This window comes from Artibeus jamaicensis, unplaced genomic scaffold, assembly GCF_021234435.1.
Source record: "Artibeus jamaicensis isolate MK-2021 breed Jamaican fruit bat unplaced genomic scaffold, CSHL_Jam_final contig_233, whole genome shotgun sequence".
Classification (NCBI taxonomy): Eukaryota; Metazoa; Chordata; class Mammalia; order Chiroptera; family Phyllostomidae; genus Artibeus; species Artibeus jamaicensis.
In genome coordinates, this window is record NW_026521486.1 from 69,570,396 (window position 1) to 69,598,192 (window position 27,797).

Consider the following 27,797-nt stretch of genomic DNA (forward strand, 5'->3'; position numbering starts at 1 on the left):
GAAAAGATTCTGTGGATTCACAACAGGAGAATGTGTCCTTCATCAACCTGATTTCTCTCTATCATTTTCCCTTCCCCTCACCCTATGGTTTCACAGAATGTTACAGGGAAAATGTCCACATTCACCCCACAATATAAGTGGAACGCCACCACGTGAGGTCTGCTGCTGACACAAAGGCCTGTTCCCCAAAAGGGAGACAGAGGCCACCTTTGGGAGGTAAGGCATTTACCACTACAGGCTCAGTAAATATTTAAACTATGAGAAATTATGCCAGGGAAGATTCTCTATGGCAAAAGTATATGTGAACAGTTCTGCCTCTCTGACCTTTGGCTCAATCACCAATAAAAATATTGACTTTCAGAACTTCGGTGATGATTAAGTTGGAAAGTACAATTCATAAAATGCCGTATAGATATCAAATACCATAATAATTCATAATTTGGCCATTTCAAAGTATAAGGAAATTTAGACAGACAAAATACTTAGAAGAGTAAAACGCTGGCTACATGCTTGGGAGTTGAATGAGAGTGAGAGCTATGTAGATATTTCTACACTCTTCCATCCAATTTCTCATGTGTGAGTGTCTGGTTTGCTGCCATGAAGCATAAAAATAGTAAAGAGAGGAGCTCAGAAAAAAAAATGAATAATTTAATCAGATAGGATTCAAGCTTACCCCAGCTCAGGTGTCTTTTATTCTCCATTTCAGTGAGTTACATTTCCACAGTTATCACCAAGGTTGGGCATGCACCTTGAACTTTTCACAAAAGGTCCACAATACAGGGGTTCATAACTAGGTTATATGTTATATTCAGAATCCCAGGGGAACTAATAGAGCCTAGAAATACTGATTAAGCAAGACGAAGAATACTTACACAGTTTCAACCACAACAGTTTTAAAGACTAATACAAGCTTCATTTGCCACAAAACTCACCAAAAAGTAATTCATCGAAGAATATCTCTTTTATGCAAAATATACAATTTAGGATATAATTTGATTAATATTCTACTATATACTGACATTGTTCCTTGGTCATTTAGTAAAAAAATACTCTCATTGCCAGAATTTTTCTATAATATTTATAATTGAGGTAACAATGACAAAAGACAAACTATGAATAATGGTGTGTTTTTTTGTCATGGTGATTTTCTAGAACTAAACAACTACGTGACTAAAACTAGGTCAGTTTTAATAAATAGGCACTGGAAATCTGACAACATAATATGAAAAGCTGATACCATAAGCGCTTTATAAGAAAATGATACAATGTTCATGAATCCAACCAACAAAGGGGAAATAAGAGAAATTAAGACAGACCAATAGATACTACACCAAAATCGCTGCCCGTATGATTCCCAGCACAATCTCCCGCAGGCCCACCAGCGGTAGTTCACAGAGGTATGGGCCATACTTGAAGCTTTGGAGATGTGGATCATGAATTTGGCTTCCTTTGATGTGAGATGGCCAAAATTATTGACCGTGCACACATGTTGGTATTTACAATTGTTTCACGGACACCGGCCAGTCCACAGGCAAACCACTCATACGGAGAGCACCAAATGAGTTCCAGTCACAATCCTTTTACGAGCTTTAAATGTTTCTTGAAGACGTGGGGACTTCTTCCAAGTGCATCCTGGTCACATCAGGGCACATTCAGCAGTAGAAGTCTGTTTCCAATACAGTCCTTGATATGGCTAAATTCCACTGGCCCTTTTTCAGCAGTCAAAAGTCCATGATAAATTTTGTACAACACTGCAGTCAATAACAGCAGCACCAGACAGTAGAGTATTATAATTCCTTTACCATAGAGCTCTGAATAGTCATAGCTTTCTATGTGTGGTGTTATCAAGAGGATCACTGAATCTCTAAACATCAGATGGGTACGTCTGGGTAAATACATTGCTGTACAAGATCTCTGACATGCAGGTCATGCTCTAGGACTTAGGGATCTAGAGTAATATAAGTTACGTGGCCAAGACTAAAAGTGATAATTGTCCTCCTAACAAAAAATAAACATGAGAATTAGAAGTTAATCAACAATCTCAATGATCCCGAATGACTTAGAAATGTGGTTTATCCCTCAATACATATTATGGCATTTTTCTTCCCTCACACATCCAATACACCAGACACACTGTTGCTATTGCATTGGTGGGGATGTGTAAACAGAATTTCTTCCACTTGGACTGAATAAGACTCCCTAGAGTTTGATTAGAGTGTAGAGATGAGTGCTGGTTGGTAGGTAGTAGAATTTGACACCGCAGCAGGCAACCAAAGGTAACGGTGACATTGCTGCTGCCTAAATTCTGTTTACCAGAAAGGTTCACAGTATGGATTAACTTAGTCTATCGGGCATCCTTAATTCATACACAAAACAGAGAAGCTGTTCCAAGTAGCAAGGAGGGCAAGGGGGATGGGAAAAGGCCCAGTATTAAAACCATGAACACCTTATCAGGCATTTCTGTGCTTTATGGAGACAAATGGCATATACAGTTAAGACAGGGAGCTAAGACACACAGACAGAAAGAACAACATTCAGGACAAAGCACCTGATAAAACATTGACTGAAAATCTGATCAAGAAAGGCTGGTCAAGAAAGCCTCCTGTGAGCAATGATGTTCTTTGATGTTTGCACAAAAATTAATAGATGAAAATAAAGGAAGGAGGTTTTAAAAAAAGGCATGAGAGCTTTTGAAAATATTTGGCACTCTGCCTCTGAAAATGACAAATCCTGGGGTTTTCAAAAAATGACTCAAGTATCAAGCAGCAATTCCTGTTTCCACAACGCAAGCCTGGCTGGCAGTGACCTGTCTCTCAGGTTTTGTGCCTTTCCCCAAGCCATTAAATCAGGGATCTGGCCTCGGCTTGCATGTAACCAGAAATGACAACCTCTTTGCAGTTATCTGTGTGCAAACAACCAGAGACATTCAGAACTCCAATATAGCAATTCTGAAGAAAGGTAAATCAATCAAAAAATTAAGCTGTTTAAGACAAATATTTCTTTCAAACAATAAAGGAAAAAATGTCAAAGAGAAAATTTGCCCACCTGCCCCACCATTCAACATGCAGAACAGTCGACCAGTTTCATATCAGTAGGACAGTTGGATGCAAGTATCCCGAGCCCTCCAGGGTCCCTGAACTCTGTGCCATTGCTTTCAGGTGACAGAGACAAGATGGTCCATGCAAATGAGCTGACCGAAGTCATGTGGTATGAAAGCAAGATAGGATCCCAGACATCTTCAGAATGGTGTAGAAAGTCACAGAAATGATGGTCCCATGAAGTGGTTAGCATTTGGAAGCACACTGTTTTAAATATATCTCCCTGAAAATATGTTTACATATTAGTGTACTGGCCAATATCTGATACTATCTGTCATTTTATTGTGAAAGGACATCAGGGCAATTAATATGGAGAAGTAATACCACTACTTTAGATAATCTTTAAAGCCAAGATAAGATTCAGTAACTACCCAAATGGCATTCCTGACTTCAGAAAACGTCATGCAGATTTGTACTGTGTTAATGGAGGTTGGAGTAACTCTACATGTAATTGTTCCCATGATGGAGTAGACTGTACTCGAATTAATACAATTTAGCCGACTGATGCAGTTTGATTTACAAGATAGATGGGATGGGAGATCGAGATCGCCTCAGAGGACAAGGAGAGTTGTAGGGTGATGTTACTGGAGAGAGCCTCAGAGCATTGCCTGTCAAGCCCGCTATGTTGTTTAAGCTTCGGGATTTTTCATATCCTTTTATGAAAAAAGGCACAGACATAAGTTGGATTCAACCAGAAAATAGACACAGGAAAACAATACCATGCAAGATCATCAAAAGTCCTATTTTTGAGCTCAAAATGAAATGTGTTTACAAAGAATTCAATATTTAGCCAATTTTTAACTCTAGAAAAACTGAATTTCACTGTAGCTGTCATTCCCAAAGAGTAAACCACCTATCACAAATTATAGCAGCAATACTTTCAAAATCTATTCTTTCCCAGATTATTCTTTGTTTTGATGTAATTTTGCTCTATGCAATACCAGAACTCTTTTAGAATTAGTTAGGCAAAGCAACTTAAGTAAGATATACACTTGGCTAATATTACTAAATTTCAAAATATGTTCCTGAAAAAAATGGATTATGTCTCCTCTTTTTATGTTTTAGTATTTACTAAGCTGTTAAAGCATGCTTAACTTTAAATGGATAACTCTTTTCATAGCATATTTAATCTTCCAGCTTTATGGAGTTAAAAGAATGATTCTTAAATAATGACATTTGATGCCATTATCCAAATGATGTAGAATGAATGTCCTTATCTAATATTTTCAATAAAAATGTAAAGAAAAAATAAAATGAATGAAATATAAATTGAGTCATAATTTCAGTGAGTTAAACTCTAAGTTTATTTATATGATGTTTTCAGCTGCCTTCTCTGTCAGGAATTGAAAACAATTTTAATTTAATTCACCTTTTTTTATTATTTTGCATTTAACCTTTTGTTAATGAAATTCGTGGACTTACAGAATAAAAGCTTTAATCCAGTAGTTCATCCTAACTACTCAAGAAACACCCCACCAAAAAAATAAATACAAATAAAACACAAATAAAAGAAACACCCTATCAAATAAACCTTTGGAAGAATTCATATATTGTAGTAGTTTTCATTAGACAATATTAGAGGCAGTTAAATGAGGTAGGCAGCACTTAGTGTCAAGTTAGAGGACAACTGTCCTGAAAACAGGGCAACTATGGACTAGAAAAGCAGTCATACAGCCTAAGAAAGATATGTTTTGACAGCTCCGTTGAAAAAGTGTGGTACAGCAGGAAAGCGAAATTTTCTGTTGGACAGCCAAGGCTGAGCAAATAGACACAATTCCAGTGCGCATCTTGCCTTCCTCAGATGGATGGCACACTCCTTGGGCCCTGATCCGCCTCAGCGTGCCTGATGACTCTATTAGAAAGAAAGTGGGCCTGGTGTTTTTCCTTATGTTCCACTCAGCTACTTCCTTCTCTAACTCTTTTACTCTCATGAAACTTCTGGGAAAGAAACCATAGCTATCTCTCCCCCTTTCACTGGCAGAGAGGTGATTTAAATGATTTAGTGATTGTTCAATTTACAAGGGCCCGGGACAGATTTGGATATGGGTATGCATTGCAGTAACAGCTCCCTTGCAGGGTAAGGCTGGACTGAAGAGGAACCCCTTCCTCACATACACACACAGAAATTTTCAGCAGACTAGATGTCTTCTTTGGTATTTTGTAGATGAAAATTTATGCCATCCATTAACTATAGTAAAGTTCTCCAGGAAATAAATTCTGCTAATGAGAAAATTATCTGCCAATATATTTCGTTAGTATTCTAAGCTATAAAACATGGAAGGTGGTATGTACTTTACTCTCTCTCCTCTGGTGAAGGATGGCGTAGTTAATGGGAGGATGCCTTAAATCATTAAAAAAGAATTCCAGGTGAGTTATGCTCACATAGGGACCTTCATGTGCCTGGAGGGCTACTGATTACCTCTCTTTGGTAAAGTGATTGAAAATATAACTTCGGAAATTTCTGAAAGAATAATTTATCCTACTTGACTGTGTCACCTGAAAATGTAAACTTTATCATAAACATTGATTGGGTTTGATGAAAAGCAAACTTGTGAATATGCATGGCCGGAAGGGGTCGTTACTACCTATAAATCATCCTCATAAAAATGCACACCTTCCACAATCTCCATGCTCCCCCCTGACCTACAAAATGGTAAAAATCTGTTTGACAGTTTTATATGAATCATACTGGTTACATGTAAATCTTGACTGCAGTTCTAAATGTTCTATTATTTTTCTGAAAAGTTTTTAACATAAATATTATCTATTTTGTTTATAAATCCTATTTTAATAACTATAATTTCATTGTTCATTTGAAAGGGCTTGCATTCTAATTTAATAACAAGTATTTTATTAGGAAAATTATGTTATTCATATAAATATATTTTCCTTATTCTGCAGGTCGATTTATGATTAGAAAATTTGTGAAAAAATTTTCCAAACTTCTATTAAAATATAACTTAAAAAATAAGTTATATTTACATGTTACTTTGAACTAATATCTAAATACATGGTGTGCATTTTATATAGTTCTAAAGAACAAGTGTTTATTTGAGGCAATATTGAAACTGCCTATCTATGTACTAATAATGGGTATGTTTTTGTTTCCAATAATGTGGATTTCCTAAAAGCTACTGCATAAATAAAATCATGGGTTCTAAGTACAGAGAGTTTACTCTTTTAGGGAATCTATAAGGTGTCTTAATGCATGCTCAACTGTATTCATATCTGTTGATAGAAAAACAATTCAAAGGGAATCCAATAACTTTTTCATCTAGATGGTAGAGAATTTTCAGAACTCTAAAATCATATCAGTAGAGAGACTAATTTGAAAAGTGGAAAAAAGGGGGGATCATATAGGAAATAAACATCTGAGTATGAGTAATAGAAGAAACCTACATCTGCATAAAAGGAAATCTATAGTTTACACAAAAGGAAACAATGATAAACATGACAAGACAACACACTAAGGAGATTAAGTGAAGTTAGCCAGAAATGTTACCAGACCTAGGTGAAAAACACAAAGCTGCAAAAGAATTAAACAAGAATGAAAAAAGAAGTTGATTATGGTGACAAATGACAAAGAATAAAATGTCATAAATAAATTTTCAAAATTTTTCCCATTGATAAAGAAAATTTGTATTTGTGAAATAAGATTGTATGCATAACTTTTTCATACAAACTAAATATCTTATTAATTGCTTTGCTCATGAAACTTTGCCAGTTTACAAGAAAATTTTATGTTTACATAGTGCTTTATAATTTACAAAGTTTCATATGTGATTTCCTTTGACAGTTTAATATTCAAAATAGTCTTACATAAAAAACAAGGTCTTAAGCATGTAATATAAATATCGCATGTTGCATTTCATGAATATGTTAAAAACGTATATAAATTTAACTACACAATACATACAAATACATATATACATATATACTCATATACATGTATTATATATACTATATAGTGAGCTAAGATATATAATGATCTTAAAATATTGTTCTACATAAGGTATTATTCTATATTATTATGATTATTTAATGTATGTACATATTTCTTGTTCAAGTGCTATAGTAGGATATTAACTATCTTTATCAAATATTTAAAAATTGTTTTAACAATATTTATATGTTAAATAGCAATCAAACATACTCAAATGACTGAAATACATTTTGGCAAAAAGAATAGATGCAGAGAATGGAAATAATTGGAATGAAGAAGGATTTAAAATACTGCATACTGAAGAGACAAAAAAAGAGTCCTTTGTCTTCTGAGACTCAAAGGCATGGAGACAAGATGATGTAAAATGCTCAAAAGAAATAAAACAGAAGTGTGACAAGGGTAATGAGGTATTTCAGAGAGAGGGCATCACAAAATAAATATCAGAGGCTCAAAATGGTAACATTCAATAGGGAGAAACTGCAATGAATAGCAAAGAGCACAATATTTTTAAAATTCAGTTGCACGAATGTGAATAGTTTTGGAATGGCTTTTCATTTAAATTCAATCCATTGCATAAGAATTATTATAAATCTTTTTCCATTCTGTCAATAAACAAAGAAAATAACCATGTCAATAAAGCAACTAGACCTATCAAAGCAGGATTTAATAGGAGCACATTGTCACTCTGACAAGGATGGGAAATGTAATAAAACTAATTATTAAGGATGAAAAAGAGGCTCAAATGCCCTGGTATCTGTAAAGTTTATGCAAAACAAAGACAAAAAGCAGCACCCAGGAAATGGTCCAAAGGCCCAGTCTGGGAAAACCGAACTATGTGGGGGAGAGAAGCTTCAGCATTACATTACATTTCTTAACCAAGATGCTGGCCCAACAAAATTATACATTCAACATATTTTCTATGCACCAGGCACAGTTCTGTGTGGGTAGGAAAACAGTAATAAATTTAAAATTATTATTACCCTGAAGAGAAATTAGGTAATCACATTCTATAAATACATAAGTAGCCTTTCAAGCGATTAGGCACCATGTTCTAGACGGCCAAGGACCTTGTACCTTTTCAACCTTCTAACATTCATGTAAACCAGAGCAAAGACATGCCCAAACATTGGGTGACAGACTTAATCACAGCCTGCTTAGTGCTTTTCTTTGGAAAAAAACTTATTGTTTTATAATCATCAATTAATTATCGATTATATGCATAGAGCCATTAGTGAGTTTCATTAGTTGTGGGGGGAAAAGATAACTTTTGAAGAGTGCTACTCAACAATTAGATGAATTAATTTTTAAATACTCCATTACAGTTCTTCCCATAAAGGTATAGAGAAAATCAGAAAGAAACAAAGGAAGGGAGGGAGGGAGGGAGGGAGGGAGGGAGGGAGGGAGGGAGGGAGGGAGGGAGGGAGGGAGGAAGGGAGGAAATGACTTTCAGATGTGACAGCCAAGTAGACTGTTACACATATTTTTAATGTTTATGAGAAAAGATGAGATGAGAATTGGAAAAGAGCACTATGTGCAGTCTTTCCTAGAAAATGAAAAAGCATTTTACATCACTTCGTATATTTGCAGCACTTCAGCTCTAAGTCACCTGCGAGGATCTGACCGAATGCATGCCTACCTTTCCTGATCCCTCCATCAGAAGCACACGCGTAATCACCTGTTGTCAGTAGGAAACATGTTTCCCCTCTTCTGTTTTTGTCTCTGGTACTAGAGCGTCTGATGGGGAGCCTTTCTGGGGGTGACAATGACGGCTCACGTCCCGAACTGTCATCACCTGATAACACTGGTCACAGCACCAGGCCCAATGACAGACAGTGATGGATGAGGAAATGAGACAGACAGTACAAAGAGTTTACACCGAATGTCCATAGTACAGTCACTCGGTATACAAAACAGAATAATCACATCGGGATAAGAAAAAGATTTTCATCACTCACCATGAAAATTTACATGGACCAAAAAACAGAAATGTATTGAAAGAGATAAAAATGTTCTTTGGGAAGTTTCAATTCTATCTAATAAGAAATTTACTTTCACAAAACTAATATGAATTCAAAGTAAGTGTGATAATAAAGGAAAATACAAATATCTTACAGTTTTTGACATGCAATCTAGTTACTATGAAAAGGAATCTTTTTTTAATTTTAAGTGGAGCCTATTTAAGAAAAAACTAAGTAAGTATCTGTCTTTGCAGCTGTTTAAGACACAAAGTTTTATTATTTTCTGGAAGTAGTCTTCCCCATAAATCATAATAAAAATAATCCCAAAGCTCACAAACTTTGTATCCAGGTTCTATAGTTTGAAGTGAGCAAATAGTTTTGAACATACTAAAACAAGGTCAAGTTCTCCAAATGCCCTTGAAAGAACTGTTTGCTTCCGTATGCTTGCCAAAGACAGTCACAACCCATCCACCTGGTACCAGCTTGTTATAACAATGCTCCCCGGGCCGAGAGGGTGTGCTCTTGCTCCACGCCCTTCCCAAGGCGCAGGTCCTCTGAGAACAGTCTGATGAGGCCAGCACCACCAACTAAATGTCAACTTTCCTAAAGACACTCTTGGCCTAACAGTTTCCGATATACATTGACAGAATTTGCAGAGCAATCTACTGACTAAATATAAGGACTGTGAGTAAAATATTTAAAAAGGAGTTCAGCTCCAGCCACGTTTTCCTATTTACTCCATAAAAACTTTTGTAAACTAAGGAGAAAGCCTATGAAAATGTCGCCTGCCTTTTTTGTTTGTTTGTTTCCTTGTTTGCTTTGTTTAATTGATGACTTCTAAATTATGCAAAATGATTCATGTGGGATTATCACAAATCACTTTTCTATAAGAAAAAAATACATGTAACCAAGTTATAGTGAATATATATATATATATATCTTAAATTTTTATAGTGTGCTAAAGGGTAATTAAGTTGTTTAACCTAAAACTATTTTACCAGTACCAGACATAATAGACTAGAGGTGATAACTACTGATGATCACTCCTGCAAACTGAAGGTCAATTGCCAGTCAATCGAGTCCATCTATTCCAGGTTATCTATGGCAATGGAGAGGAGCAGGAATTCAGCTAATGTCAGACAGTAAATCATCCGATATCCAGTTATGGGAGGGATGAGAGCCCAGTGCATAGTGGATAAAAGATGAAATCCCACAGAGAAATTCAACATTGCCATTGATTAGCCAAAAGCAGATCAGTTATCCCCAGAATAGTGGTGAGTTTATTATACAGCACCTTGCCCAATCCAAAGAAATGATGTTGATATACTACCTAATTTGAGAATAATGAAATGTAATTAATTCTCCAGAATATTATTAGGGAAGACCTTTGTTATTAAAAGGGCTATCTTCCATATCACCTCTTTGATGTTTAGGCCTTTGAAATGTAAACATCCATTCTTCTTAAGTAACTGTTTCTTACGTGTAAGGTGCAAATGCATGGCCCCATGTGGCAGAGATAAAACTGAGACAAACACATCAAGCCAAATGATATGGGGATCAACATTTTGAGGATGAAGGATGGAAAATGGCCAGTATCATACCATCACATCGTGCAGGGCAACAAAGAAACATTGGCACAAATGCAACACACAGGCAAAAGAAAATATTGGCACCATCAGCAAAGGACATTCCCACTGAAGCAGGAAAACTCTACAGACCAGCTAGACAGACTTCTACTTAGAATTCATTTAGAAAAGCTACAATCTCGCTACCTGTAAGCCTGACACAAACACAGGTTTTGTGAACAGGAGAACTGAAAACTCATGAACATTAGCAGAAAATGAGAATGATCGCCTTCTACCTAAGGGACATACTTGTCTATAAAGTACTTAATGGCATGCATGTGGAATTGTGCCTTACCTGATCTGCTACGTTCCAGAAGTCGATTGTCTTTGCCCAGGCATGGGTCACCCTGTGTGCTATTGCAGGCCATATTTAATTCCGTCTTGCAAAAAGTTGGTGAGCTTGCCTGAGGGGCAGGAGGGATGTGCTTCTTTCTTTTTCGTGGAAGTTTCTGCTTTGCCATTGCCAAGGAGTAGTACATTCCAAAGTTGTTGACAATGACAGGCACTGGCATGGCTATTGTCAGCACTCCAGCCAGAGCACACAGGGCTCCCACCAGCATTCCTGACCATGTTTGGGGGTACATATCCCCATAGCCCAGTGTGGTCATGGTCACCACAGCCCACCAGAACCCAATGGGAATGTTTTTGAACTGTGTATGCTCACTAGCTGAAGGGTCATTAGGTTGAGCGCCTACTCTTTCGGCATAGTAGATCATAGTAGCAAATATCAAAACTCCCAGAGCCAGGAAGATTATCAGCAGCAAAAATTCATTAGTACTAGCTCGCAGAGTGTGCCCAAGCACCCTCAGGCCTACAAAGTGGCGGGTGAGCTTGAAGATTCTCAGGATCCGCACAAATCTTACCACCCTGAGGAAGCCAAGGACATCTTTAGCAGCTTTGGACGAGAGCCCGCTGAGTCCCACCTCTAAGTAGAAGGGTAGGATGGCCACAAAGTCAATGATATTCAAGAGGTTTTTGATGAATTCAAGTTTATTGGGAGAAAAAACAATACGGACTAAAAACTCAAAAGTAAACCACACCACGCACACTCCTTCGACGTATGTCAAGGCGGGATCCGTTTCAATTTCATACTGTAGAACAACACTTGTGCCATTGATGACTGGTTCTGTCTTGTTTTTAACAATGTTGAAAGCTTCGTGGGTCTCCAGGCAAAACGTTGTGATTGAAACCAGTATGAAGAACAAAGAAGCAAAAGCAATAAACTGTAGGGAGGGAGAAAGAAATATGAGAGAGAGAGCGATTTAAACCATAACATGCTTAGATCGAAACTGAAGAGCATCAGTCCCTGCAGAGGAAAAACAATAAAGGCAAATGGGAAGACTTCCCTTGGGATGTTGCTCAAGGGAAAGAAGAGACGTACAGGTAACATTAATTAGAGTCAGGCATGCAACGCATTTCAAGTTCCACTCTCAGCTTATACAGGTAAAAAAATTGATTTGTGTTGGGAAAAAGTTTCTTAACTATTTTATGTACCTGTGAAGACAGCATAAAAATCACCACTAAAGAATTTTAAAGAGCAACGGACTGAAAAGAATAACAAAGGTAGACAATGATTCCAGATATTATTTATGGTCCCAGAACTCTTTACGTAGCAGATCGAGCTTTACATCTATAAAGCAGATGTAGTCCACACTAACAAAAACTTGGGAGCCACCCAAATTTAACTGTAGGTTTCTACCTAGGAATAAAATGCTGCAGTTATCATCAAGTATGAATGTGACAAAAAAGCACCTCTGAGTTATGTTACTACCTAAATTACATCAATTTAAGGAGGAGACTTTTCCAAAAGAGCAAATCTAGGGAAGAAGAGAAGCAACATGGCCGAAGAGGGGGAAACAGAGTTAAGTAACAAACTAAAAGACCATTTCTTCCTCTCCTGAAAAAGAACTCTAAATGTTAGAGCATCACGTTAGAAAGTTGCAAGTATCTTTTACTCAACTTTTTCATTTCTTTGGTCATTAGTATATGAGTATACACAGCTACTAATCATAAAAGTTCTCTTATGTAGTTTTTACTAGTACCAGATGCTCTTAAAAACAGTTTACATAATTAACTCATATCAATACTTATTAACAACACTATTCCTACTGCATTTTACAGTTCTGGAATATTAGCTACAGAGTTTAAGTCACTTTTCCAAAGTCATGAAATACAAAGTGATAGACTTGAGGCACTAACCTGACAAGTTTCACCCCAGATCCCTTTCCATTAACTACCAAAGCCTCCAATGTAGAATACAAAGGTTGAAACACTTATCTTTGCTTCACATGCTTCTTAATAGTAAAGATCTAAAGCTGAAACCCAGTTGTCTGAGTGAACGGCACTGTTGAGTCAGCACCAGAAGCTTCCAAAGTAGCTGGCAGATTCCTAATGCTCTCTGACTTAGTGTGCTTAATCAGTGTCTAAACAGATAAATTATTCAGGAGCAGGAGGTCTTCAGTCAAGTAAAGAGAGGTCCTCATTTGGAAATAATAGGGCACATCCCAAACCCAATTCTGTTCCCTGATACCAACTCCTCAACCCTGCAGTTGAGAAGAACTAAGTTTGAAGATAAGATTGAAACCAGTTTCCTCTTTTTAAAAAACCTGGTTGAGACTCAGTGTGAGAGATACAAATCTTACCAAATATGTAAGAGAAATATAAAAGGACTAAAAAAAACCTTAGGACTTTGACTATCTGCCTTAGACATCCAAATTACAGAACTCTCTGCAGTGTGCCAATTAGTAAAGCAATTGTGCAGCATTATCAGGCGTGTTGCTCTTGTGGCTTTGGCTTATTTTCCCATGCACACCTTCCTACTAGCCTTGGTTTTGACATTATGATGTGATGTATCTTTCCCAGACATATTGTGAGATTATTAGCTTGTTTTTTCCACTCATCATTCCCTTTGAACAAATAGTTTTTTTAATTCAACTCCATCTTAAAACAGTATCAGTAAGACACCCTAGATACTTTAAAAGATGACACATTTTTTATGCTTCTAGTGTTCCTCAATCAGCATTTTTGCAGCTAACTTTACAGCCTCAAACTCTCTCCACCCACATTTATGTAGTGAATAGAGTGGAACTTCCTAATATTGCTTTTCAAAATCAGTCCAAGCTCACCCACCCACCTGCCATACAACAAATATATTTTGATGCTTGTAAATATAAAACACTGGGGCTTTTCCAATCAGATATTTTTTTACTTTTCATTCCCTCATGCAACAAGTATGTATCAGGTGCCTCTCTGCCAGACCACAGGGCTAGGGCCTTAATTTAATAGTGCTTATCAAAGGCAATCCCTGTCCTTGAGTTACTCACAATCTACTAGGGATCCAGACATTAAATAATTAGCCCTAAAAGTTATGTAATTACAATTGTGGTAAATGCAATACAGACAAATAAGGATCAAAAGAAAGTTTATCTAGACCGAGAGTCATAGAAACCTCTGAGAAAGTATCAGTAGATCAGACTTTGAGGAGGGGAGATCGCACAGTAGGGGCTTTGACAACAGGCCTGGACTTTTCCAGTTTCACTTTCTCACCTGCAGCCTTGACCCTAACCACATGGGAACAGCAGGTTTTCCAATCTGCGCTTCTGTTCAAATCACGATGAGTAAGTCCCAACATAGCACAGAGACTCTGACTTTTCAAAGGTGAACCTCTTTTTCTGAAAAGCTTTACGTCAGTCAAAAACATTATCTTGGTTTTAAAATTAGGTTGTAAGGTGACTTTGGAGCAGTCTGACTGTTGGTAGCTAGCATTCCTTTCAATTTGCTGATCTATTGGAAAACCTACATAATTCAATTATCTTAAATTATTCCTACCAGCCCCGTAGGAATACATTGTTCAGGATGAAGTGAAAATTAATGATATATATTAAAGTGTCTTTTTTCTTTTAAAGTACTATAAGATATTATAAATCATCATTATACATATTTTAGTACATATTCAAAATACAATATTACTTCTTTAAGAAAACGTTATGTTTATTAAGTGAATTATTATGATTTCAATTGAAAGATCAAGAGAGTCTTAAGATACCGCATTTGGTGGTTGGAATGACTAACATGAATCATCTTGCACTTGGAAATCATTTAAATTGCCCACCCATATTCCTAGAAGAGGAGTGTGGCCTACACATCACATTCATTAAATATATTGGGGAGTTTACGCCGAGCAAGTTCCTCGCCTCCCTATCAGATGTCAGACGTGTGGGAAGACGACATCTGCATTCATGAAACTTCCCAGATGATTGCTCTGCATACTGAAGTCTGAAAACCATGGCAACAGTGTTTTTTCAGCAAGTTGCTAACACAATTGATAAAATCATTATTAAATGAATTGGAGGAGTTTTTTTTAAGTTATAAGCATTTGTGAAATCTTAAAAGAATGTTAACAAGAAATGATTACTACCTCCTCAGTAATGGGGTGCTTGCACCTTTGTGCACATACACTGCAATGTAATTCTAGCCTTCAGAGAAATGCCTGTGAGCAAACAAAGGAACTGAACAGCCTCTCTCCATATATATACAACTCCAACCCACAAAACTTTGGAAGCCAAAAGTTGTTTGTCTGTTTTTGTAAGTCATTTGGGATTTGCATTTATCAATATTTTTAACAGATTTTTATTTATTTATTTTTAGATAGAGGGGAAGGGGGGAGAAAGAGAGGGAGGAAGAGGGAGAAAGAGTGGTTGCTTCTTACGTGCCCTGCACTGGGGACCTTGCCCAAACCCCAGGCATTTGCCCTGAGTGGAAATCGAACCAGCGACCCTCTGCTTCACAGTCTGGAGCTCAATCTACTGAGCTACACCTCCCAGGTGTATTTATCAATATTTTTATTAGGATTACTTAAAGTACAACATGACAATTCTGTATTTGTATCATTATTGTGATTTTAATAGTTCATTATATCTTTAGCTTTTAAATACTTTGCAAACCTGCTGATGTGTAACAATACTCTCATAGGATAATAAAAGTATAAAAAAGAAAACAAACTTTGGCATTCTGGAGACAATATTCATCTCAAAAATAGGTGGTTATTTTGCTTTAAAAACTCAGCTAGACAGCTTCTTTGTGGTAAAGAGTAAGGACACTACATATGGTACAGAATAAGAGAGTTGCAACAGAGAACTAAAGTAGGCTGCATAATAATACAGTAGAAAATTGGAAGTTGGTCTGACAGTGTGGAAGTCTGAGAAAAGTTGAATTCTCAAGAGAAGAAAATGGGGAAGTTCTCAAAAAGAAAGTGGGAAAGACCTCTTCTAATATGATGGCAAGAAAGGGATACATCCCTCCACACACAGAGCTGCAGAACTTTGGCATACTAATGAGAATATTGAACTGTAAGATGCTGTTGTATGAACAGCTCAGCGTTGATGGTGCTTTGAGTAACAAAGGTAGTGGGTCCTGAGCAGACAAATAGAGGGGAGCAGTCAACCACGGGAGGCAAGATACACAGCGAGGTTCAAAAACACAGGTGGTAACAGGAGTGAAAGGTAATCAGGAGAGATTTAGTCTGCATGAAAGTCCCAGGAGATATTGGGAGTGACAGAGCTGCCCGTGAAATGAAGAACTTACTGTATTAGGAGCTGAGCGTGACTGTCAAATGAACGAGAGACCCCAGAAGCCCTTAACACAGTGGAGTTACCCAGAGGTAACATGTGATTGCATAAGCAAGGAATCTGTGTACTTGATCTGAACTTCACTTAAGCAACCTTGTACGTAGAAAAAGATTTCTTTTGTGTCTGACTCACTGTGCTGAGCTGAAATGGGAGACTATGAGGTTAGATTGAATAATATTAAGAAAAAATAAAAAGAAAAGAAATAGGGGAAAAGGTTTTATTTACTTGTGTTTTCCCCCAATGGAGCTATGAACTCTTAAGGACTAGAATGATGTTGTGATTATTTTTGTATCTCTTGCTTCTGGCACAGTTGTTCGTATTTAGTATAGATGACTGAATGGATAGAAGAATGGAAAAATTAAAGAAAGAATGGGTAAATAAACAAAATAATAAGGTAGAGTGCATTCTAATGGAAATACAAATGATGTTAAAAAATAAATAACACATTGAAACAAGAAAGCATAAATACTGAAGCAAAAAAAAAGACAAGTTTATAACAGAAGCCAGTGTGACTAGTTTACTGATCCAAATGTCGCCAATAGCAGCTTCTATTCATTCTCTTAATAGAGTTTGTGTCTCAGCAGGTAGGTGGAAAACAAAACCACATTGTCATCTCTCTTTCTTTTCCCCTGTGATAAGACTATAAACTCTACAGGCATTAAATCAAACTAAAATGAGGCATTATCACAATTTAGAAACAAGGTATGTCATGTTGACTGAAATTACAGAACTGATATATCATTGCAGGCATTTTCAAATGGAAATACCCTGCTAAAATATTGGCTTCTGGGTTCAATGAGTAAGTCGCTCATCTTCCATAAGCACAGCATCCATATTTGGACACACAGAGGGCTCAATGCCCTTTTCCAATTAGCAACCAGGAAAAGGAAAGTCCTGACTCCAAGTTCGACATAGAAGCCCTTATGTCAATCTACCCCAGTGAAAACATTCAAGTAGATCTCTAGGTATGTGTAATAGGCTGAGAGAAAGTGTGGAGGGGGAATGTGATATATTTTTATGCTTTATCATTTTCTCTCCTATTAGCATTAAAGGTAACTGGACTTGATAGCTAATTCAAAAGTGCCAGAAGTTTCAAAATGAAAGGAGCAGCAGACACATTCAGTGACTCTTCTCTGTGCTCCCTGAGCCCAGGATCACCAATGTTATAGGAAGTTTCACACACTTTTGTTGCCGACCCCACACATCTACAAGTTGCTCAAAGACAGGGACTGAAACATCTACCCCCAGAGCTGAGGACGGGTCTGACCAGAGGCAAAATGTAGGCACTCATTTCTTGTGGAATCAGCAAAAGAACAAATATTAAAAATATGGCCCTGGCTGGTGTGGCTCAGTAGATTGAGCACAGGCCTGCAAACTAAGGGATCGTAGTTTGATTCCTAGTCAGGGCACATACCTGGGTTGAAGGCCAGGTCCCCCACTACGGGCATGAGAGAGGCAACCATACATTGATATTTCTATCCCTCTCTCCATCCCTTCCTCTCTAGAGATACATGAATAAAATCTTAAAAAATATATATGTTTATTTGGTATATAAAAATTCCTTTATCTCACACAGACTGTATCCTTTAAAAGTCATTTTATCCACTTACTTCACAACTAGAAACCTCACCATACAGTATTTTGCAAATCTTAAAGGCAAAAATCAATTGAAAAATTAAACTCAGCTCTATTCGTATAATAAATGTCAGTGAGATCACTTAACATTTGAAGATTAGTGTTATAAGGAGATTTTTTTTCTGTTTACTGCTGCTTTTATGATAGTTAGCCATAGGTAGAAATGATAAGGGCTCAGCATTTTTCTTCAGAATCTGTTTGCCACCCACATGGAAAGAAAAAAAGTGAAGAAATTGTTCAAAAGGAACTTGCTTATTTTTTCTTTTTTTATTGCTGACACTATGATGGATGTCCTCCATTTTCCCCCCTTTTTGCCCACCTCCAGCCAGCCCCTGCCTCTCTCACCCCACCCTTCACCGCATGGGCTATGCACATATGCATACATGTTCTTTGGCTGATCTTGTCCAGTCCCCCTGACCCCCTCTGAGATCTGCCAGTCTCTTCCTGTATCCACGCATCTGGTTTTGTCTGCCTGTTTATTTTAGTCATTAGATTCCACATATGAGTGAGACCCTATGGTATTTTAAGACAAGTTACTTAACACATAGGCTAAGGAATTTCAGTTTTTAATATTGCACATGAAGTACATCTACTTTTAGTTTGTATTTCAAGGACATTATACGTTTTCCAAATGGGACTCCTTCATTCCTATTTTGTTTATTCTGCTTTTCTCTCCTAAATAATGAAATGAAGACAGGAAAAGAGTAGGGATTTCAAGCATTGAAGTATCTGAGCTCCTAGGGCTTCCTGATCCAGAATTTTCACTTTGGGAAATTTGTTCTGATAAAATATTTATATAAAAGTACAAGGGTCTATGTAATAAAAGACATTCACTGAAGAATTACTGGTGCAAAACAAAATGTGAATATCTGTGGGTTGATGCCTCGTCCATAATACTGCATGACGAAGACTGGCGTAGCTCACAATGCACTGGTAAGGAGTAATCTCTGAAGAAACACTGAGCCCAAACCCCAAATGACTGTGGCACCACATGTGCAGTCTGGCCCCACCTGTTTACGTGTAACTAACACACGCACGCTGTGCATAGAAACGCTGTGTCCTCAGCACTGCTAATGTCTGGGTGTCGGAGTGCCACTAGTGAGGGTGCTGTTAATGGGCAATTCTGATCTTATAAGAGTTTAATTTTTTAACAAAAACTTTTATCATACATGCTTAATTTTCAAAGTTCAAAGAAAATAATGACCCAGAGAGGATTAAACCTAGATCTTTATTCTCGGTGATCATTATGCTGCTTTTACTAGTCTGCAGGAATTACACATTGGCAGTTTGCCATTTTTCTTTTCTCTAGCACCTTAAACTTGGCAGATGCTCTTAATTATGCATGTATTCAAGTCCCATACACTAGCTTTGCTATAATTAACAAGTGTGCCGTGGTTCATTGAACTGCAGTCTCCAGAGAGAAAAAAAAGACTCCTTTCATTAGTAAGTCTATCCTCGGAGGCCAGCCACATGGGGACAACTAGTGCCCGTGTCTGCTGGTTCCGTGCCAAGTTGACAATGACTTCAGATGCTTCTTAGGCTGGTAAAATGAATTTTTCTTCACCCAAGTTTTACCATTTAAAAAAGTACTACAAACTGTACTGCATTTATAGTATGAATTAGGTTGAAGAAGACTGATCTTTCTTCAATGTGGACACCTAAATACACATGACTATTAAATTCAGAAGTCAGTGAAGAGGAAGAAGATTAAGCTTCAGGTATCTCTGTATAATCATTTGTGTGTTGATAACACATTGTTTTATATCCGTAGCTACATCTAAAATACTTTTAGTGTATGGTTGGATATGCATTATATACATATGTGTAAATTACATATACATATAAGAATATTAATAGATTTTTTAAATATAATGCTCAGATATTTCAAATCAAGAAAACATACCCAAATTACTTTTGGCTTCTGAAATTTATGTGGCCTCAGATAAATGTTTCCATGTATGTTTTTTGATATTTTTGTCCAATATAAACACCATACTATTCCCTCTCTCTGTATTTTTTTCAGGTCACAGTCTGACTTCACTGAAATCTTGATTGCTTGTAGTTTAGACCCGCCCACTCACACCCAACTGTAATTTCCTGGGATACAGGAAAGGGGGCCTATACATATATTACAATAGCATCATGACAGTGAATTATGGTGTTCAAAGTTAGTTAACTTGAATTAAAAGTTATTAAATATGAATATGCAGTATCAATTTGCTTCTCTACATCTCACAACAAAATTTAAAGTGTTTGTGGAACTAATATAGTTCACAAAAATGATTTTTGAGAATTGTTTCATTAGACAAGATAAATTCTATACTTCTCAGTCATAAAAGTATAATAAATTACATGTAATTATTTTACTATATAAGCATGAATATACATTGTAATTCCTAAATTTTAATTTTTGAAAGCTCCCCCCAAAATATCCTACTTTAACATATACTAATTTGTTTGTAATTTATTTTTTAAATAGTTTGACTTGTCTTTGAATGATATGACCTACACCACTATGATCTAGGATTACTTAGATAGGGCCATATTTTTGAGCCCTATCTGTCATGAGTCCAAGTATATCCTTCAGGAGGCTAAAAATCACTTTCCAAAAAAATTATCCAAGAATCTTTGATTTATTTAGTTGAAAATGAAGGTGGCGAAGGAATGATAAAATTAAAAGTGAAGGGATGTGTCCAGCTTATAAAAGACCTGCCAGTGATTTGCTAATTTAGATACACCTGTTTTTTTTCTACATTATAGCCCTGTGGTTATAACATACCCCCCAGGGCTGTCCAACATTTTGGCATCTCTGGGCCACACTGGAAGAAGAGTTGTCCTGGGTCACACATTAAATTCATTGTGACACATGATCACAAACAGAAACCTCATAATGTTTTAAGTAAATATATGATTTTGTGTCGGGCCACATTCACTGCCATCCTGGGACCCATGAGGTCCGCGGGCCATAGATTTGACACTCCTGCTACACAATGTCATGTATGCCTGTCTACCTGGTGTGGATGCTCTATACAAAGGGGCTATATACAAAGCCTGACAAGTTCAGGAGAGCCCTGCATGGTGGGCCTTACAAACTTGGAGTCCAAAAGTCTGGTGTAGTAAACTACGTAGGAAGTTCTGAACATAAAAATTTCTAACTAAAACCAGTCATGGTAAGGCACCTTCTTAGTAGGCACCTTCTAAGCCAGTAGCTTCCTTGACAAAGGTCAATCTTTAAGTGAGCTTCTCTATTGGTTTTTGTTTTTGCATCTAAGATAACATATCCTTGTGCTGTCCGTGGAAATCAGGCTCTCCACGGGATCATGAGGAAAGTATTTCAAGGACCCGTGCATAGGAGATTGTAATGTGGCAAGGTTTATTTGGGTAGAAATACAAGCTGATCCTTGGGTTTTCAATGTCTCATCTCCCTCTTTTCTGCCATGGAAAAAGTCCAACTCTGTATTTAGCAAGGCCAAACCAAAAGCCAAGGGGCATAGTTTCTGTTTCACATTAAAAGTTAGTCCTTTGGAGCCCATGCTATCTGCTGCAGCCTCAGTATTTGCTAAGCCCACATGATCACATGTTCCTGGGTGAGAGAGAGCACAAATGTATGGGACAAGTGCATTGCCAGGTGGGCGACAGAGAGAGTTTCTGTGTTTTTTGGGATTATACTAGCTTGGGTTTGAGATGGACCACATGCTTTTTCAAAAGAACCAATCAACTTCCCAAGCTTTTGTGGGATTCTTATGGGCCACCTCCCAATGAATCCTTTCTTTTCGCAGACCAGACTGACAAGCCTCTTCGTTCAAGCACCTCCCCCTGCATCCTCCTGCTACAATCCATTCCAGAGAGGGGAAGGGAGGAATGTTAACACCCTTGGAGAAGCAATGCTGTAATCCCCTGGGGTATGGAGCTGTTGCTTCCTGGTGAAGCAAACAAACTAGTGCTCCCCAGTTTATTAAGCTCAATACCTAATTCTTCTGCACCCTTGTTTTAATAATTAGCTAACTACCTATGATAACACTTGAGTGTCAAAGTAAGAGCTTTGTTCTGGATGCCTCAGGATTCAACTACCCAGCAGATCAGGAGACCACAGAAACCTCATTGTTGTCTCTATGTTTTGCAAAGTAATTAACTACCCTTTACCCACCAATGTAAAAGAAGATAGGTGTCTTCATTTTACTCTTTCTCCAATCTCAGAGATTTTCCCACTCTGCTTTCTATTGCCTCCCTAACCTACCATTCTCTGGATCAAAACCACAATCCATTGAGATTTTGTTTCCCACAACTGTCATCAGTCTGGTTCAAATAAACATAAAATTCTCTACAGGTTTGGATGTTCCTTACATCAACACCTCCAGTGCCACTTTTGCTGCTCCAAGAACATTAAATGGTGTCCCAAGCTTCAGTACCAATATTATTATTCTCTTTTTCCTATTTACTTGCTCAGCAATCCTTTCTAAAAATATGCCATTATGCCTTAGTCAAACACTATGAGCCTTCCCAACAAGGGCTCCAAAGGAGCTGGCCCTCCGCCACACACATCGACATATTTGTTAGGACTTCAGTACTTCTTCCTCAGGTTAGTTTCATTTAGTGGATGTTTGCTTTAGCTGGCTAGGCAGTGAGATCAGGAACCTCCCGTCCACTCTAGTGTCCCTCAGCAGGCATCTTATATGGACACAGGACTCTAAAGTGTCGGTTGTTCCTCTTCTGCCTGACAGTCTTGGTCACTCTGGCAAATAGTTGCAAATTCTTCCCAGAGGGCAGAGGCGAATTTTCTGTATTCTGCAAAATGAAAGTTCCTGTGTAACTTGTAATTTTGTTACAAGACGTAGAAAAGCCATTTTGAAAATCTGGAGGGGATTGATTGGCTATGTAATTGGAAATCCAATACAAGCCAACGTTAGTGCTGTTTGCCTTAGCAATTTAACTATTCCAACAGCTATCAAAGTGTAGTCTGGGGACTTCTAGTGAATCTCAGATTTCTTCTAGAGGTCCATAAAACCAAAATTAGTTTTGTAATAATGCAATTGTTTTTGCCTTTTTACTCTCACCAGTTTACAGGAGAGTTTTGCAAAGGCTGCATGGCACGTGCTGTCACGGCAGAGTGGATGCTGGAGCAGGCAAGAGCCCAGCCATCTTCTGTTAAGCCAGACGTGAAAGAGGTTTACAAAAACATAGAATAATGTCACTTTCTTATTTTTTCCTTTCACAATTTTTAAAAAATTATTTTTCATGAAATGCATGTTCTCATGCTCAAATGTTAATATCTTCTAGAAACAGCCAACTAGACACACTCGAAAATAATGTATTATCAGCTATCTGGGCATCCCTTAGCCTAGTCAAGCTGACCCATAAATTAAGCATCATGATGACTACTATACACTTTATTATTGATGGTTTCAAAGGAACTTAAAGCTCAGCTTGCCCAATACATTGTTCAAATCTGATCTTCCTATTCCATTGTATTCTTCTGTTATCAGAACCATCGTTTACCAATCCACCCACTCAGCACTTGGACCCCTTCTCCTTCCCCAGCACCTTCATCTGTTGAATCGCTGAATCCTACAGATTCTCAGACTTGACATATCTCTAGTTTTACTCCATTGTCTTCATTCCCAGTGCCAGTAGCTTAACTTTAATTTGCCTTTAATGACCTTTTCCTAGAGTACTAAGACTAAGTACTCCTTTGGAGAAACAAATATGATTATGTCATTCATCAGCTTAAAATAATTTAATAGCTCCCAATTACAGGACAACACATGTCATTCAAGAACTTTCTTTCTGTGGACCTCACATACATTTCTACTGTGAACATCACCACCCTCTGTGATGACCAGTGCTTCAGTCCTCGTACTTCTGTACCTACAGTTCTCTCTGAAATACACCTCTTGCCTTTGAAGGATTGGCAAAAAAGTACTTAGTATTCAAAGTTCAACTCCAAAATCACTTGGTCATTGAAAAAAGTTCCTGGAATCTGAGGCAAAGTTAAACATTTTCTTGTTGTTTCCTATTCATGCCCCTGTAATAGCACTGACCACATTTCAGTAATGTTCTATTTTCTGATCCTTTGGTAGGACACATGCTTGTGCCAGCAAGAATTTTTACCTGTCTTCTATGTCAAAAAGGCTGAGTTGGCACTTACTAAATACGTACAAGAAGTAATAGCAAAGACGATGGCCACACCAAAAGTAAGGCTTAACTCTGTTTTGGTTCATTTGTTTATACCCATCTACTACCCCTAGATGGATTTTTAAGAAGGCTTATGAACACAACAGCATATGAAGAAGACTACAACCTTCTACTTATTGTAAAAAGACTACAGTACAAGACTAACAAAGGAACAGATTGTCAGTTTCAGTGACAGGAGCAGGGCAATGTCAGAGATGAAAACAATGCTTCAAGGAGGGATTGTGATGTCGATTTCTGCTGAGTTCAAAGAAGATAAAAATAGATAAAGGCCTATTAGATAAGATAATTAGGGCATCGTTAGTTTCCCCTGGTGAGGTTTTAGTAAAGAAGAAGAGAACAGAGATTTCGGGATTGACAAGTTAGTGGGTATTGAGAAGTACAAGTGTCAAATAAACACAAACAACTCTTTCAAGGGTATGAATCAGTTTTGTCCATAGAGATCATTTTTGGCTCTGCTCTAAGAATAAACAAAATGGGCTAATACTAGACTATATAAAAAGATAATACATCACTGAACCATATTTTTGAAAAGATAAAGAACTTAGTAATAAAGGTTAATACTGAATATTCTTGAATATTATTACCGAAATTATCTAAATAGACCTTTTCTATCCATAACCAGTGAGCAAGCTTTCCAATTGTTTTGTATCATGTTTAACTAATTCTACTCCCAAAATCTGACTGTGCATCCATTGTCCTAAGAAGCATCAGGAAAGTAAGAAATTCAGGGCCATGACACTGATAACAGTTCTATAGGATTAATAACTGATAATAGAAAATTGCACTAGCTTTAAGATGTCAGGAGAAATACTGTCTTTGCCATTGAAAAGACTGTAACCCCAGCAAATTAATGCATGTTTTTTCTTCTAAAAACACTAGCACTACTAATATGAAGAGGTAATATTCAGTGAGCACATCTATATTAAAAACTAATTTTCATCCCATTTAACCCTGCAAACATATTACCTAGTAGATTCTATTATTCCATTTTATGGAGAAGTAAACTGAGGTATAGGGACTAGGGTTAAAACTCTCTGTTTTGTAACATATATTGCGTGTCTGATTCAACTTTCTTTCTTCAAGAATCTGCTCTACTGAACATACATACTGACAAAATAAGTATTATAATATCCCTATAGTGTTTCACACACATATATGTATGTGAACATGCACACAGGCTAAAGTTTGGTCATCGATAGTGCAAAAACAATAAATCCAGGTAAGTGTCATTCCTAGACCTTAATCCTGATCTCCTGATGAATCTTTATATATGGTACCTTTTCAAGGACCTTATAAAACAAATGGTTTAGTAATCAAATGCTGATTCTAAATAGGCAAAGACGACCAAGCAAATGAATTCCAGGCTAAAAAGCAATTGTGTTTTTTATTATTTGAACAAAGTTAACTATACATTTTGGGACAAAAGTACCTAAAGAACTCTGAAACTTGCAGGAATGGGCAAGTTTGGGGCGGGTGCTTCCTTTTTTCTGTGCTTTCCTTTTAAACTCTATTTTTTGGCTGTTTTCATAGATTATCCAGCTAATTTCAGAGCTCTCAGAGCAAGGTTTATAGAATTTGCCCTTGATATAGAGACAACGTGGAAGAAAGCTTCTTAATATTTAATAGAGCTAGAAAATACTACATTTAATATTCTCTTCAGCTTTGCACAGTGCTGACTTAGAAGGAAACTGAAAGGTGTCTCTTTTCCACATGAAGACTCTTAAAAGTGCAGTCGGTAGAGCATTCTCTAAGGTGACACCCACAACTTGAATGGTTACATTTTTAAAGGTAAAACAACTCTTTAAAGATATGTGTTGAAAGCTTAGTTAATTGGGAACAGATAATTGAACCATGTTTTAAAGTTTTGTTCATGTTCTATTTTTTATCACCTTACTGTTTCTTTTAAAAACCAACTATTTGGCAACAGCCAGAATTTTATCTAGGCTTTGTTTATTTTTTTCTGCTTTGTCATATGAGTAAAGAAAAAAAATTAAGAAAACCAAGCAAATCAGTTTTCTAATCTTACTTAAGTTTCTGCACATTCAAAATGCTTTGCTGATTTTCATTGTAAGAATGTGAGAATTCCTTTAGATAGGGTAACCTTTTGAAAGACCTCAACCTGGAAAGGGAACCCTTCCCCACGTATGTCAAAGTACCTCTCAAATAGTTATATTCCTTCACAGGATCTTTTTTAGTGCCCTATAGCTCTGTTTTTCTCTGTTCCGCAATTTCTTTATAGGTTGTACAGGAGTCTGTACATCCATCTCAGTAAATATTTCTTGTCCAGCTATGAAGTTGAAGGCTCTTTGCAGTGAGTTGTGGAGAAAGAAAGACATCATCGTGTGCAAGGAATATGTCATGTAGGTGGGGGAAATGATATAAAAATAAATACTGCGAATAAAAGTAAAATATAGTTTATTCAATAAAAGAAACAAAAGGCTTTAAAGCCAGCCATCCATCAACCCACCTCACTCTTCCTTCCATTCCATTTCTCCAGTTAGAACAGCTAGCTCCTGCGGAGGTCATCGGGTGCAAGCCCATTGCCAGTTCCAATGGATATTTTTATGTTCACACTTCCAAAACCAGCAAGAGCTAAAGGTGCTCTCCCTCTGAGATGCTCTCACTAAATGAATTCCGGGAGGCCACGTTCTTCTGATTCTCTTCCCACTTCTCTGGACAATACTTTCCTGTTTCCTTTGCTTGGTATTCCCCTTCACTTGATCTCCAGGTGTGGGAGTGACGCGGAAATTCACCCCACACCTCTGTCTTAGTTAGGGGCCCTGTTATGGTCCATTTATTAAAACCTACATTCATTTGCCTATGATTCAAATTTATATATCCAGCCCTGATCCCACTGAGCTTTTTAAGCTGCTTTCTTGTTCAATGTCTTTCTTGTCATTGTCACAGGGCCTGATGTCAAATAGGTGCATCTTTTTTAAAAATTTCTTTTCTCTCAAATGTGTTCTGCCGCCCATTCTCTTTACCTCAGTAACTGGAACACTGTTACTGAAGTCAAAACTGAGAGACCATCGTGGTGCCCCACTTTCCCTCCTCACTTCACTGCCTAATCCACTGACTCACCAGACTCCGAATGACAGTCAACTCTTTGAGAAATTCTCGTAGTCTTCTAACTGTCCCCATGCTTCTGGACATTGTTGCAGTCATCTATCACTCTGTATACATGGTGCCCAAAACATAGCAACTTAAAACAACAAATATCTATTATTCCAATTTCACAGCAGTCGGGGTGGGTCTGTTATGGTATGGGTCAGGGCCTCTAGTGGGTTGCAGTCAAGATTTTCATGAGCAGTCATGGCCATCTGGAGGTTTAACTGAGGCCCGAAGATCTGCTTCCAAGGCAGCTCCCTCACAGGCTGTCGGCAGGAGCTCTAGGTTCCTCTTTGTCCATTGAGAGAAGACCTCAGTTTCCTGCCACAGGGCTCCCTGAGTATCCACAACATCACATGTCAGCTGCCTTCCCCAGAATGCAAGATCCAAAAGAGAGAGAGCACAAGGAAGACCATGCAATGCCTTTTTGGCCTGGTTTCAGATGTTACTTTATGTACTATCCCTTTCTCCGCATTCTATTTGTTAGAAACACATCACAAAAGGCAAGCTTACATTCGAACATGGTAAAATTTAATTACCCCTCTTGCAGCAAGAATTATCAAGGAGTAGGAAAATAGAGGCCTGTCTGGTGTAGCTCAATGGATTGAGCA

General features: G+C 37.5%; 1 protein-coding gene across 6 annotated transcripts in view; it reads right to left on the bottom strand.

Annotated features, from left to right (window-relative positions):
- Positions 1-678: 678 nt before the first annotated feature.
- The window catches only part of KCNC2 (potassium voltage-gated channel subfamily C member 2), a 206,646-nt gene continuing 179,527 nt past the window's right edge, over positions 679-27,797 (bottom strand). For 2 of the 6 annotated variants that reach the window (XM_037144710.2, XM_053661401.1), the window contains exons 3-6: positions 10,920-11,847; positions 8,678-8,842; positions 3,046-3,751; positions 1,954-1,998 (exon numbers count right to left, since the gene is read on the bottom strand). In XM_037144710.2, coding sequence (XP_037000605.2) covers positions 3,615-3,751; positions 8,678-8,842; positions 10,920-11,847 — 1,230 coding nt within the window. In that variant the 3' untranslated portion in view covers positions 1,954-1,998; positions 3,046-3,614. Of the gene's footprint in view, positions 1,999-3,045; positions 3,752-6,568; positions 6,625-8,677; positions 8,843-10,919; positions 11,848-27,797 lie in introns of those variants that run through there. The other 4 variants (XM_053661404.1, XM_053661403.1, XM_053661402.1 and 1 more) reach the window with 4 other exon arrangements.